General features: G+C 43.3%; 1 protein-coding gene across 2 annotated transcripts in view; it reads left to right on the forward strand.

The window, feature by feature from the left end:
* The window catches only part of DOCK1 (dedicator of cytokinesis 1), a 265,150-nt gene that overhangs the window by 72,626 nt on the left and 176,884 nt on the right, over nucleotides 1–15,640 (forward strand). For both annotated transcript variants that reach the window (XM_039731351.1, XM_039731353.1), the window contains exons 24-27: nucleotides 1,592–1,662; nucleotides 3,275–3,381; nucleotides 9,857–9,984; nucleotides 11,461–11,556. In XM_039731351.1, coding sequence (XP_039587285.1) covers nucleotides 1,592–1,662; nucleotides 3,275–3,381; nucleotides 9,857–9,984; nucleotides 11,461–11,556 — 402 coding nt within the window. The remainder of the gene's footprint in view (nucleotides 1–1,591; nucleotides 1,663–3,274; nucleotides 3,382–9,856; nucleotides 9,985–11,460; nucleotides 11,557–15,640) is intronic.

Raw genomic sequence — 15,640 nt, forward strand, 5'->3', positions numbered from 1 at the left:
TAGTTTTGCCCCACAGTAGTTCATGAGAGCCATTCAAGTGTTAATTTTTACGCTGCGTGTGAAATTTTAATTCAAGATATAAAATGCAAGCTCCCTTTTAAGATGTGTTACTAAACATTTATGGCTCCGTGCGTGTGAATGATCAGCAAATAAACCCCCATTCCTGCCTGTGTTCCTGACTGGTCATTAGAGCCCTCACCCATCCCAGCTCCCTTTGCAGAATTCCAGGGTCCCCATGCAGCTCAGGAGTCCTTCCAGCAGATGTGGGATGGTTGATGGCCCAGCTTGAAGCCTCAATGGATTGTGGCTGAGAATTGGATGCTGAAATCTGCTTCCAGCCCAGGGACAGGCTGGGGGTTCCCTTTGGGGAGGGGTCTCTGCCTTGGTGGCCTCTTGAGGTTCTCCTTGGGTGTCACCAAAGCGTTGATTTGTTGCTTTGGAGAGCTCGGGGGCTGGGTGTGGAGGGACAGGGGTTGTGGTAGGAAAGGGGAGCTCTTGGGTGAGAACAGAGTTGGGTTTGTGTTGGCCCCTCAAGACTGTTCTCCTGTGGCTCTACTACCTGTAAAAAACACCTGGGAAGGGAAATAAATGTGTGTCCAGGCTGGGGGGTGTAAAATACAATCATTTCTCACATCACAGAGGGACAGAGGGGATTGGGTTGGAAAGATCTGAAAATACACCCAGTGCCACCCCTGCCATGGCAGGGACACCTTCCCCTGTCCCAGGTGCTCCAGCCCCAGTGTCCAGCCTGGCCTTGGGCACTGCCAGGGATCCAGGGGCAGCCACAGCTGCTCTGGGAATTCCATCCCAGCTCCTCCCCACCCTCTTAGGGAACAATTCCTCATTCCCAGTATCCCATCCAACCCTGCCTCTTCTCAAGCAAGAATACACCTGTTATCAAACAATTTGATTTAATTGATAAAACGCAAGGTGAGGCAGACAAGTCTGGCTGTTCTGCTTTCTATTTCAATTACTCTGAGATTTTTTAGCTAGTCTGATGCTCAGTGCATGCAATACCTACAAATTGTTCCTAAAAAAAGATAGAATGACTAAAAATCCCTACAAACAGTTAAAATATTAAACATCTGTTTGTATCTTCCGAGCTCTTTCATGTGCTGTGCAGTGGCGGCTGCGAGTTCAAGGGGAATTGGGAAGAGCCCGGGTTTCATGAGTGGCTACCAAGAATTTACTGCAGGGAAAAAATGCTAATTAGGGTTTTTGTTTAATTTTTAAGCAGTGGAGTGAAAATTAAACCCAAACAACTCCAGCATGGTTGAGGAGGAGGATGAGAAAGTGCTCAACAGAAGATGGGGATAAAGGGATTAGAGGAACCAAAAGGTTTCTATAAAATGTTGGAAGGAGCATATAAATCTCTAATTTTGGTCTTAAGTTTTCTGAGTTTATGAACATTTCATGCCTCTGTCTTATTTTAAATCTGTTTCAAAGTTTAATTTTTGCCGAGTTTCAGCTCAGGTGTCACAGAAAATGGTGAAACCAAAGCCACCTCCTTGTGGATGATTCTCGCAGTCTTTGCATCACCTTTAAAGACTTTAAGTTTGTTAATTTGGGGTTTTTGGTGGTTTTTTTTTAGGGTGCAGCACTTAAATACTTGCCAGCAATTGTCAATGACGTGAAATTAGTGTTTGATCCAAAGGAGCTCAGGTGAGTGGAGTTAATTAAGTGTGCAGTGCTAATTTTATTTTATAAAGCTATATATAAAATATGCACACAAATATATAAAATAAATATAATATATATAAGGATAAAAACATACACTGTATATTTCATTTTTGCATGTTACTACTATATATATAAAGATAGAAGAATATATAAAAGTATAGAAATATATACTGAGACAGTGAAATATGGATCACCTGAGAAGTTTTATCACTTTGGTTTTATTGCATATTTTTTTTGTCCCTTGTAGGTATTTTTAAGGGTTACACAAAGAGCCTGTTTTTTTTTTAATAATGTCTAACAAATACCTGACAAACTTTGCAGTAGAAACCATTACCAAGAGATATTTATCATCAGGCAGCTGCCATCAAAACTCTTAAGCTGTACCATGATGCTTCACTCTTTCAAGTTTAAATTTCATGTAAATAATAACATAATAAATAATTCAGTGATTCAGTTGCTGGATCGATGTCTCAGTAGGTCATAAACATGGCAGTGTTGTTAGTAAATAAAAAGGACAATAACAGGATATTGAAGGAAAAAACAGTGGAAAAACCAAATAAAAATGGGTATTTCAGCAGAACTTTTAGCATAAAGAGAAAAATATAATTTTTTTTTTTACGGTGCTGTTACAAACTGAAAAAAAGACATATAAAATCTGATTTTACTGCACAAACCCTTGTAAATTTTGTCTGGCTTTATTTTTATGGTCTTGATATGTCAGAAGGAGGAAAAGAGATAAAGCAGGGGTAAAATAAATAAATATAATCTTAATCCAACATTCCAGTGGCCTGAGGAGCCCGGAATTTACCTTCTGCTTGCCTGGGGACTGTGAATTATTTTACATCTACACTTCCCTGGCTTAGGAAATCTGAATTGTAGAGTTTCTGGACTAAATAATAATTTTGGTATGTGACAGCAAAATTCTTGAGAAAAGAGAAAGGAAGATGCAGGACTTGGCCTGTTTTAGCCCAAATATTATACTTTTTCGATGGTATTACCGATACAAGTGGCAGTTAAATACTGGGAGTATTTAAAATGAGGTTGACTTAAATCTCAATAGGAAAAGCAAAGAACCCAAGATTTTAGGAGGGGATGGAAAATTATTGAAGAGTCTTGACAATACTAGCTGAGAGCTCAGCTGATGAGTGTGATGGTGCCTTATCCAAAAATGTCAATTTTTGGGTTTTTTTTTTTAATTATTAATTTTTTTGTTGGTAGCTTACAATGTTTTTTGGCATCCATAATCACCAACGTGCTGATTGACGTGAAGGACAGGCAAGGAAAACTTGATACCTAAAACCTTAAGTGTGACACGGACAGAGTCTTAAACTGAGATAAAAGGGAAGGGACAAAAGAAATTACATTAAAAGCTAAAGAAATTTGTTGACAACTGGTCATGATTCTCTGATTTTTATTTTTTTTTAAATATCTCAAAACAATTGAGTTTGCTCATCCTAGAGCAGGAAGTTGTGTGTCGGGTTCTTTATGGATGATTGTGTCCAGTTGTTTTTCCATGGGTTTTTTGGATGGATTATGTAGATTTTGTGGATTTTTGCTTTTGTTTAATGGTTTTTTGCTTTCCCTGTGTGTGCAGCAAGCTCTTCACCGAGTTCATCCTCAACGTGCCCGTGAGCCGTTTGACCATCCAGAAGCTCTACTGCCTGATCGAGATCGTGCACAGCGACCTCTTCACCCAGCACGGTGAGCAGGCACAGTCCCAGCCTTTGCTCCTGCCCCTGTCCCCTGCCTGCTCTCTCCTGCCATCCCTGGACATGCTAAGGGTGTTCCATGGGAAGGACAAGATGGAAAATCAAAACCCAAGAGTGGTTAGGGTGGGAAGGGACCTTAAAGCCCATCCAGTGCTGCCCTTGGGTTGGTGGGCACCTGTCATTGTCACCACTAATAATGGAGGGATTGCTGGTTTTTGGGTTCCTTTTTCCTCCTCTGTGGAGGTTGGGATTGAAGGCACTTGAGAGGACAGTTCGCATTCAGACTCAGGTGTTCATTATTTCTTATCAGTGTTACAGTCTCACAGCAGTGAGTTCTGCAGTCTTTCACCAGCAAGGCACAAAATGGCCAACTGTCTCTTGTTACAAGGTCTTTTAAGGCTAAACTGTCCAATTAAGAAATGACACCTAAATTATTTTCACTTTTAACCCAATAACTGATCCCTCAAAGTTCACACTGTGGGCTTTTCTGTCCAATAACAAAATACCACCCAAACCCATGGAGAAGAAGGTGAAGAGGAAGGACCAGCCTCTGCCCTAAAACCTCTGTCTTGCCCATATATATTGCTATATTCTAAAACCCCAGACTCCAAGTTTTCCACTCTGTGATGTTCCACACTTAATACTCAACTCCACACCCACAATCCCAGTGCTGTCAATCAATTCTGGAAGCCTTCTCCACGGCCTCAGGTCAATGCAGAGTTCTCCTGGGGGTCAGTGCCTGGCAGCCCAGAAAGTCTGAAATTCTCAGCATCCAGAACTCCAGCAAGGACTGGGACTATTTTCAGGCTAAGAACGATTTATTGCTCAGACAAACACCAGTCTCAGAGGCTGTGAGATTTCAGAGGAGCCAGCACTCGGCCATAGCTCAGAGCAGTCACAAGTTCTTTGTCACAAGGCAATACAGAACTTTCTAACCCAATGGACAGTTGCCACAGGGTTTATTTTGCTTTTCTGACCTGTCACCTTTACTCACTCCTGCTGCACTGAGGATGCTTTTGTCCAGTGGGCTTCTGTCTCACAGGCACACATCTGCTTCTGTTATAACTTCTAAACTCTCAGTAATGCCACACAACCCCACCCCTCCACTGGAAACCCTTCACCATCTCATCAGTGCAGTTTCTCACTTACTGAAGGCATATTCTTACTTACAGCTATAGAAACACAAGTTTATGATTTTTCTGCTTAATATCTGTGTATTGTATTTTACATCAATCCAAGCTTCTTCCAAGGCTGCAGACCAAACCCTTCAGTGTCTGTGGGAATTTCTGTTTTTCCAATTCCCTCAGGCACCTTTGACTATCCCAGGCTGGTCCAATCCCATCCAGCCTGGCCTTGGGCATGAGGAAAATCCTAATTGAGACTGCAGGTTACAAGTGGTGAAGAAGTGAAGGTGCAAAATTACAAAGAACTTTGGGATTTGTTATTTTAAAAGGGCACAAAGCAGCCAGGTTATTTGGCTCTGTTGTAACTTTGTGTTGGGGTTTGTCAAAAATCATCAATTCAGCTTTTGGACTGGTGTGGGGGAAATGGAGGTTTTGGATGTCCTCTGTGCCTTGAAGCTGTTCCCTGGCTGAAGGAAAGCAGAAACCTTTCAGAGGGTGCTGTTCATCCATGCCTTGTTATTTTCTGCTTTCCCATTAATGGGCCAGTGAAAGATAAGCTCAGGCACTTGTCCTACAGATTTCCTCCTTGGAGGTGAAACACTTGATTCTTTTTCAGGCTGGCTGCAGGTTAAACTGACCCCAGCAAAGTGTTTGTGTGCTGTCAGGGAAGGTAATGAGGGAGCAAATAGGCACTGCTTCAGTGGGAAAGGAGATTTGTGCTCTCAGATCACAAAAGCTGAGACTGCTGAGTGCTGATAAAACAAATTTTGCTGGTTCCAGTTTAAAAAGTCTTGGTGTTTTGGCATTGTGATGGTTTATACCACTCTTACAATCTCTGAAAAACAGTTAACCACCTGTGTCACCATGTGCAGAAATTTGGTGAAAACGGCAAGTCCTGACTTTATCTTCACTTCTGAAATGATTTGAAATTATTCAGCCCTGAAGTGCTGGATTTTCAACAAGTGAAAGGAGGAATGGAAGTGGAGTTGGTGGTGTTGGGGCCTGGGTAAAATGATGCCCCCAAGAATGATCTAATATTTCCTGTCTAGAGCTGTGCTCTAATCAGTGTTACTCATTTGCTTCATTCATTCTCAGCTCATTGTATAATAATTTTCTCTTCTCCTGGCTGCTCTCAGGTTGCCAGGACTTTGGGGCAGAAGTCAGTAATATCAGGGATCATCCTTTACTCTCCTTGGGAGGAAGGAATGGAGATAACTCAGCTAAAACAAGGAACTGAGTGTAAAACACACTCCTGAGAAAGGCTATGGTGCATTTACCATATTAATCTTTGCCCTCCCTTATTGAAGCAGTTCCATTTTCAGAGGGAAGGGTAGGAATTGTGTGTGGCTGGTTTGTTTTATAAACCTGACTCCCAAACTCAGCCCTTCAGAGTGCAGGGAGTGGTGCAGTCCAAGATTATTGAGCTGCTGAGAAATCCAAATGGATCTGTGTTAATGGGAGGGTGATTAATCAGGGCCCAGGGCAGGTTTGCTGACAGATCCGTGCTGCTTAATGGCTCTGAGATCTTATCAAGAGCCTCCTCAGCTGGGTTTTCCTGTCACTGCCTGTTAGGAATGTCCTAAATCCAGCAGCCTTTGGTTGGGCTGGGGTGGGGATTCCAGGCACCTGCACTGACCCAAACCATTTCCATGGGTGTCTGGGGCTTTTTATTCAGTAAAAAAAGTGTGGCCTTAAAATCTTCTCTTGTCATTGGTGTCACAGAATCCCAGATTGGATTGGGTAGGGAGGGACCTGAAGTCCCATCCAGTGCCATGGCAGGGACACCTCCCACTGTCCCAGGTGCTCCCAGCCCCTGTGTCCAACCTGGTCTTGGGCACTGCCAGGGATCCAGGGGGAACCACAGCTGCTCTGGGAATTCCAGTCCAGCCAGAAATTCCTGCCCAGTATCTCATCTAACCTTTTCCAGTTTAAACCCTTTCCAGCTTAAAGCCATTCCCTGTGTCCTCTCCCTCTATCCCTTGTCCCCAGTCCCTCTCCAGCTGTCCCTGAAGTTCTCTCCTCTCCAGGTGAGCACTCCCAGCTCTCCCAGCCTTTCCTCACAGGAATTCACAGAATCACAGAATCCCCAGGTTGGAAGAGACTGTCAAGATCATGGAGTCCAGCCCAGCCCCAACACCTCAGCTAAACCCTGGCACCCAGAGCCACACCCAGGCTTTGCTAAAGAGGAGAGGGGCTCCATCCCTCTGATCTTCTCACCATAATTCTTCATCGTGATCATTCTCTGAAGTTTGTGTCTTAACCTCAGTGGTGCTGGGAAACTTCCATAAACACTCAAATTGACTTGAAAAGAAATCAAACCTCTATCCACAGCCTTTTTAAAATTTAGATTTTCCTGTCCCTCGCTCTGTGGGTTGGAGTTCAGTACTAAAATGTTGTTGGCTGCCCCTCCTGCTTCTCATTGATTCAGGAATTTTCAGCTGATAGGGAATACTTCCATATAAGCTGTCAACTAATCCTGGATCTTGTTGCAAAAATGAGATTTTCTTTTCTAAAAGCAATATGCACTACAGGATTGTGGACTTAGGGAAGGCTGGCAAATGCACAGAAAATTTCATCAGCCTTTTTCTGGGTGAGAAAAAAGGCTCTAATTCTGTGCTTTGAGAGGTCAAGATAGATTTATTTGTGTCTCCAGAGGAATTAAAATTCAAAATACATGAATTTGTGAAGCTTGAAGGATTTGGGGGTGAGAGGGAGTGTGTGAAGCAGTTTGCTGAAGCGTTTTGATTTAGTGATGTTGTTAAGTGTTGGATGATTCACTGGGAAATCTGGAGAGTTTGGGACCTTGGAGCAGAATGGAGATTGGTGGTGGAGTTTGTGTATCTTAAAAAAAAGTAATATAATAGTTAAAATAGTAATAGTTTAATAGTAATATAATAGTGGTTTTGTTCATGTTTATAAACACAAATAGGAACATGTGGTAATTATATAAATAAGCAATGTTTCCATATAGTAAAGTAGAGGTAAATGAATGTATAAATACTTTGAATGTATTGAACCTTAAATGAATATATATCCTTTTCCAGAAGTAAATGAATATATAAATATTATTTATCCCTACCACCATATAATAACATTATATATGTTGTTCTATATATAATTTTCACTTCACTACTTAAACATTAAACAAAAAAGCATAAATACATTTTTTCCCTGAGTGTGGAGCAGTTTAATAATAATTTAGTGGATATTTTCAGTGCTCATGGTTGGGAGTTAAATGAAGTGTCCTGTCCTTGCAAGCATCAAGGTTTTGGTTTACATAAAACAGTGATTTGTCTGATTGGTTTTGTCCTATGGAGATGTTTGGGTTTGCTGTTGCTTTGTTTTCCAAATGACTTCCAGCTGATTGCCAAGTGAGCTGTGGAGCTGCTGGAGTTCGAAAGAGAAAATCCAGGGATTTTTCCGTGAGGAATTTGAGCCTGTTGAATATTAGTAGACAACACCCAGCATTTATAAGAGTTCTTACTGTTCAGTTATGACTCAACTCACAAGCTGTGGAGTGGAAACAAAGTTACTCAGCACAGCTTAAATTTTTTTGGCCACATGAACTAAATGAACCATAAAATAAATGGATTTATTAGTGTCCCAGGAAACAATGTTTTTATTGACACAAATTTATGGTGTGTATTCACCTTCAGCAGAGCTCCTGTGCTTATTGAAGGCTTTCCTTGGGTGCTGCTAATTGGTAATTCCTGCTGAGCATCCTTTGTTACAGATGAATGTTTGATTATATTCTTAAATCACCACGGGCTGGACTTTGCTCTAGAACAGAGGTGGAATTACCATTGTCTGTGGTCACTGTGCAGCAGATCCTGAGCTGCCTTGGGAGCAGGATCTGATGTTCTGGACCACGAAGGTTCCCGTTAATCAGGGCTGGGGGTATTTGTGGCGGGCAGGGTGGTGAGGGTTCCCCTCTGCTCCTCTGAGCTCCCAGGTGATCAGTGCAGAGTGCAGCAGCTCAGTGTTCTTCACAACAGCTCATAGCAAAGAGGCCCTGAAAATCTCATCTTGGTCTAGGGAGTGTCACCACAGCACTGGGCTGGTTGGAACATCACAGAATCCTGGGCTGGTTTGGGTGGGAAGGGATCTTTAAAGCTCATCCCATCCCACCCCTGCCATGGGCAGCGAGGGCTTCCACTGTCCCAGGCTGCTCCAGCCTGGCCTTGGGCACTGCCAGGGATCCAGGGGCAGCCCCAGCTGCTCTGGGCACCCTGTGCCAGGGCCTGCCCACCCTCCCAGCCAGGAACTCCTGCCCAGGATCCCATCCATCCCTGCCCTCTGGCAGTGGGAGCCATTCCCTGTGTCTTTCACTCAATATTCCTTCCAGTCAGGGAGTTGAGCAGAGCCAGAACATCCCCCTGAGCCTCCTTTTCTCCTTACTGAGCCCCCCCAGCTCCCTCAGCTGCTCCTCCTCACCCTTGGGATGATTTTGGGGAGTTCCCAGCCTGTTTTGTTCCCCCCATGTTTCTCTGCAGCCCCAGGTGGGAGCTGAGGAGCCCTGTCAGCTCCACCCAAGGGAACAGTGTTCTGTGCTGGTTGTGTCATTCCAGACCGAGCTCTGGGACCCAGGATCAGTTTTCCCTTTCTCAGAAATGCAGCTTTTCTGCCTCCCCCGTTGATGAGAGCAGCTCCAGCACTGCAGTGGCACTCTGAGGTGACTCAGACATTAAACTGATCTTTGCCCCCTCCCTGCCAGTGGGGCTCAGCAGGGCTGTGGAACATTCTCAGCCCTCTAATTAGGGGCTTTTTAAGTTATTAGAGACTGATTCACCTGGCAGGCTCTGCAAAGACATGTTCTGTGCCTTTCCTGGAGTGCTGGGCTTTGGGGTTCTTCCCCTCCCCTGCATTTGGGGGCAGTTCACACTACATGACCCCTCTGCCCTGTGGGGTTTTGCTTCATCTGCTGTTTCCTTTCCATGTTAGCCCAAAATTCAGGGAGCAGCATATCCTGAACTTTCCCAAATGCAGAGGCACAAGGCTGTGATCACAGAGCATCTCTGGGGCAGATCTGCAGAACCAAGCTGTTCATTGGGCTGACATTTATACGGATAATTAGGAATTAATTTTGACTTGGTGATTCCCTCCATGTAGGAACAGTCTGAGTTCTTGAGAAAGGAAGGGGATTTTGTATTTTTTTGATAGCAGCAAATGGTCAAAGGTTGGAGCAATTCAGAGGCAGAAGTTTTTAAGGTGAGGCGAGGCTTGGGTTGAAAAGCTGGAAGTTAATTTATTTTTCCTGATTTTTTTGTGTCTTATGTAAGCACTGAAGCACATCAGCCTGGAGGCCTTGAAAGCTGTGTTTGTAACCTCGTGTTTTGTGTGCAGACTGCAGGGAAATCTTGCTGCCAACAATGACAGACCAGCTCAAGTATCACTTGGAGAGACAAGAAGATTTGGAGGCTTGCTGCCAGTTGCTGAGTAACATCCTGGAAGTGCTCTACAAGAAAGACGTGGTGAGTGTGGGCTGGCTCTGTGATGAGTAACACTTCACAGAAATTGTTTTAGTAAAGTGAATTAAGCAGGTAACTCCTGAAGCTTTAGATTTTTATTTTGCTTTTTTATGGCCTCCTAACCAGCCTTTTCTAGCTCTCAGTTCTGCAGTGATGAGGATGTGTTTGTTGTGTGGCATCTCACACGTCACATCCAGCACGGCATTGTTCTTTCTGAGGCACATCCAGTACAGCTTTTCTGGTTAGACAGTGAAGAAATAAATGTCCTTAGGAGTTAAACCTTCCGCATTTACTGTGCCTGGCCTTTTCCAGGCGGAAAATGTTGTGTTTTGGTGGTTTTTCTTTTCTCCCGTGGGCATTTTGGGAAATGTGCATTTGAGTTGTATTGTTGCTGACATGGTTCCCAGACATGCAGCATGTGTAATATCCCTTTTTTTGCATAATAGTCTCTTTTCTGCTTTCTCTTGACCTCAACAAACATACAAATATTGTTGCTTTGCCAGATAGCTGCAGTGATTTGATGCTCTCCTGAAATTTGGGCTGCTGCTGCTGCCTGAACCTTCAGTGCTGTGTAGAATCATACACTAATTCAGCTGGAAAGGACCTCAGGGGTCAGCTCCTCACATCCTCCCTGGCATCTTATTTAATTGGGTTTTTTGGGGTTTTGCTCTGATTTTGCTTGTTTTTGGAAGTAGCTCTGTGTGGCTGCTTCAGAGTGGGAGTTGTTTTACAGGAGGAATTTGGTTCTGGCAGCTTGGCTGCTCCTGTTTCTCTTTGTTGGCTGATTTTCTCTCCGTGGTAGGGGCTCACCTGCAGCTCCACCCTCTCCCAGGCTGATCCTGGCAGCAGGACCAGCTCCTGGGTGAGTTTGTGCTGGTGGTGGATCGTCCTTCAAATGTGCAAATCTATTTTTTGTCCATAAAGTAAAAGATGGGAGCAAAGCTCATCTGTTTCTTTCTCCTTGTGGTGTTTGTGGCTTTGTTTTTTGCCCATCATTATGTGTGAGATTTCTGGATTTGTCCTTAAAATCTGCCTGGAATAAGTATTTCCTTTTAACTCTTTTAAAAGTAGTGGTAGATTGCTTCTGATATTGACTGAAATTGGCAGTTGCTTAATGAAAGTTTTGCTTGGCTTTTCTCTTCCTTTTAATTGAGCTGTTGCAGAACAGCCCCCCCTCCCCAGGGCTGGTAATGCCTGTGGGGGTTTGATGCTGGAAAAATGACTTGGGGGAAGGAATTAATGGGTAACTAAATGTCATAGGCTGCATTTCCATTGACATTGTAACAGCACATTTTAATTTATCGGGAACATGTATTACCAAAATATCACTTGGTTAAACCCATTCCCTCCTTGTGATCACCAGCAAGTGATGTTTTACTTAATTTCCTCCAGACAGGTGGGTCGAAAGGCAGCACAAATGGTTCAGTTGTGTTGCTGTCTGTTGTTTGTAGCTATCACTGATTTATTCCTCGTCCTCAGGGCCCCACACAACGCCATGTGCAGATCATCATGGAGAACCTGCTGAGGACAGTGAACAGAACTGTGATTTCCATGGGACGGGACTCAGAGCTCATTGTGAGTAAACTCAAACACCTCTGTCACATCTCCCTGAACCTGCCTGTAATAGGATTGCAATCCCAGGTGACCCAAAGCAATCAAAACCTCCTCTCTCTGTGTGCTCAGGAAGCTGGAAAGCACTGCCTGGTAATTTTGCTGTGGTTGAAACAGGGGAAGAGCAAAAAAAAAAAGCTTGAAAAATATCTGTGAGCAGGTGATTAGCCAGGATTGATATCTGTGTGCACCAAAATGATGTGGTATTGGTAATTAGCCAGCTGAGAAGTGTGGAAATGAGACTTGGCTGTTGTTACTGCTTTACAAGCGTTTACTTGTCTTTTTGACTTAAACTGAGATAACCAAGGTGAGTGTTCAAATGACTGACAACAGAGCCCAAAATTATGTTTAGAGGAAGGACTGATGCAAGTGACCCTATTGACTTAGCACTGTGATTTTAAAGCCTTACACTTGATTTTTTCCACTGTTACTTAATTAATATTAGACTAAATAATGAAAAAAATAGTGAAGCTTGTTGATATCTGAGATGGGGATAGATCTGAGTGCGTTTTTGGGTGTCTCTCTGTGTGTTTTTTGGGGGTCTGTGTGTTTTTTAGAGCCTCTCTGTGTGTTTTTCTTATCTTGTATTGTTTCTTAGCTGTCTGCAGCTGGCAGCTGATCTCTCCAGGGAGCTGGTCGAAGTGAGCCAGGTTTGTGCTGTGTCTGAGCACTTGTCCCTCAGTTCTGCATCAATTTGGGTCAGTCTGGCTCAATGCACTGATTTCTAACCATGGGGTTAATTGTTAGTCAGATAGATGAGTCCATCAGCAACTTGGTTTTTTGATCTCCTCTTTCCTTCCCAGTTTAAATCCTCCCTGTAGTTGCACACAGTGATATTTGACTTTTACACACAGTGATTTTTGACACAGGGCTTTGTGTCCTCAGCACTTCTTCTTGACCTCCTGCTGCCCATTTCCTTGGCATTTTTGGGGGTGTTCGTGTTGGCAAATCTGCTGCAATTTTCATTTTGTCTTTGGTGCATCATCCACTGGCTTAGTTTTGGTCTTCCACTTGTATCACTTGGGGATTTGTTGTAAGGAAAGGATAACGGATGTCCAGATCCATTACTGGAGCAAGCAGTCACAGAATTCCAGGATGGTTTGGCTTGGAAGGACCTTAAAGCTCATTTTATTCCACCACTTCCACTATGCCAGGCTGCTCCAAGGCCTGTCCAGCCTGGCTTTGGACATTCCAGGGATGGGAATCCACAGCCTCTGTGGGGAAATGGTTCCAAGCAGAACATTCCTACAGAACATTCCAGTGCTGGGATGCAGCAGTGCAGGGAAGTTGAAGGACTTGTGTGTTATTTTAACTTCCTCAGTTCCAGGCTGAATGGGAGTTAATTATTGTTTTGATGAAGGTGGTTCAGGTGATATTTAAAAACGTTAATTATGCCTTTTGCAGTTAGCAGAGTAGATTTGAAAACGTGTGTGTGTTTGAACTCAGAGCAGTGATATTAAAGATCTGCATTGTGCTCCTGAGCACAGCCTGCAATCCCTCACGCACAGCCTCTATAATCAGCTAATGAACACTGAGATTTCAGGGTATTTTTAATGAGTACTTACTCCTACCTTACGGTGCAGCCTTTGCTGAGGGGATTCCCCTGTTAGATAACCAGCCACAACTCATTTTTGTGGTGTCAGCAAAGTAGGAACAATACAATTATTAATAATAATAATTAGGAAGCCCAGCCTGACCTCTCTTACATCATATTTGCGTTGAAATGATGCAGTGACTTTCCTTTTTTTTTAGTTTTACCTGTAGTAGAGAACTAACCATACAGGGTGACTAGAAGGAAGGAATTTGAAATATCTGGCAGAGTTAATGATAATTTATTTAAAACAAGTAAAATACAGGGCAAAACCAATATTTTATTCTCTAAATATAACTGTGTTGGTGTCCTAAAGTTGGCATGTTTTCTCCCTGGAAAAATACTTAGTGACACCATTTCCATCCAAAACCTGATGTTGCATAATGCAGTTTATGAGCAGTGGAGGAATGTCAAGGATTTAAGTGCTCAAGTGAGAGGTTTTAATGAGAGGATGAGCCTTTTCTGCAGCATTGAACTGGAAGGATTCTCCAATAGTTTCCTTTGGCTTTGCATATTTGGTTTTAATTTTTTTTCTTCCTTAAATGTGAGTTCCTTGATAAAATCTTAAGCAAGTTTTGTCCTATACCTTCAAAGGAGAATTTCCTTGAAATAAGAGACCAGTTGCAAGGAGAAGAACCAGATATTGAGTAAAATGAAGTATAAATTATAAGTTTAAAATCTGATTTGACAATTTTGTTAGCAAAAGCATTTTTAATCCTCGTTGGTTTGGACTATTTTTCCCTCTGTAAGTCTCACTGGGGGTTTTTACGTGATCCATTTTCTGAGTAGAAGATTTTAATATTATTAATATTTATTTTATGTAATGATTCTATTATTAGTCCAGGATGCAGCCTGAGGGTGCTGAGCTGTCCTGCTGCTCCAAACTGCCTGGTTTAGGTTAATTTTGAGCTGCTGCTGCTCCTTGCTCAGGGAGAAATCACCTGGAAAAAAACCACAAAACCTTTCTTACTGGAGAACACGTTGCCTGAAGAAAAAGTAAATTCAGCAAACTTCCTTGAGCCTTTGGAAGGGTGTTTTTAAACCTTCTCTTTCCTTTCCTGGTGTCTTTTGGACAACCATGTGAGGGAACATCTCGGCCTCCTCCAGTAAATCAGGACAGAGCAGCCTCGGTGGCAGCTCCAGAATGATCCATGGCTGCTCCTTCTCCTCGTGTCAGCAGCTTGGGATGTGCCTCATTTCCAAAGGAAACCAAGCTCTGTAATTTCGGAGAGGAAATCTCCTGGCCTAGGGGAAGATTTGGGTTGGAATGTGATGGTCTCTAAGGTCCCTTCCATCCCAAACCATTCCATGTTCCTGTGGTGTTAACTTCCAAGAGTGTTTTTAAGGAGAGTGGCTCTGGAAACCATCTAAAGGTGTGTGGGGAACAAAGTCAGTGACTCCTGACTCCTGTGTCAGGGAAAATGGGTTATTTTGGGTATTGGGGTGTGTGAATGGGAAGCACTGGACAGGACTTGGTGCTGTTGCTGATGAGTGGAATCTTCTCCACTTTGCTGCTTTCCCCTCTGTGCTCTGGGATGAGGATGAGGTGAAGCCAGAAGAGAAATGAGGCAGGAGCCATCAGAAGGAGAAAAAGGGAATTTGTGGAATCTGAGGTTTCTGGAAGGAGGCTGAGAAGGGGAATCTCTGTGGGGTGCAGGCGACGCCTGACACAAGGAGAGTGATGAGGGTCATGTAGAGCAGAGTGGCGCTGATGGGGGAGCTCTGGATAATCAATCAGTCAATCAGTCAGTCACCATGGTGGATTGTCCATCTCTCAGCACTTCCAGGCTTTCCAGCAGGCCTCTCCAGAAGGATGTAAAATACAGGTGCAAGCCTGAAATCAGAGTTATTGATGTCACAGGAGGCTTCTGGAGCTGCAGTTTGTTATTCAGGAGTTGAATCTGGGTGTAAGTTACCTTCCTGTGCTTTAAAATCTGCCCAGGTCAGGCTTCATGGATTCCAAAATGTGGGGCAGAACACCTCATTTTCTTCACCAGACTTCTTCCATGTAAAAACATTTTGCTTTTTTCAGTCACATGTTTTCTTCTCTTTCAAAATCATTTGAAATTACATATTGCAAGCTGATTTCACTGAAACTGATGTTTGGATAGTGGCCATGATTTTATTCCATCACTAATACTGATCTTTCTCTGTGTTGTCAAACCATCCCTGTTGCATTCCCTACCAACATTTATGGCAATGAGCTTGTGTTGTCAAACATTCCCTACCAACATTTATGGCAATGAGCTGCACTCACCTAAACAAATGGACACATTTGTAGCACTCCAGTTATTTTAATGAACCACTGATGGCTTTTGTGGAATATTGAAAATCTTCATGCAGCTCCCTTTCGCTGTCCCAGACAGAATGGTGTTGGGGCAGTTGGATTTTTAGTGGCACTCTGGTGCAATTCCAGCTCGCTTCCAGCAGCAATATATCATGTGTGGTGATACACAG

Source organism: Passer montanus, unplaced genomic scaffold, assembly GCF_014805655.1.
Source record: "Passer montanus isolate IOZ18808 unplaced genomic scaffold, ASM1480565v1 scaffold77, whole genome shotgun sequence".
Lineage (NCBI taxonomy): Eukaryota > Metazoa > Chordata > Aves > Passeriformes > Passeridae > Passer > Passer montanus.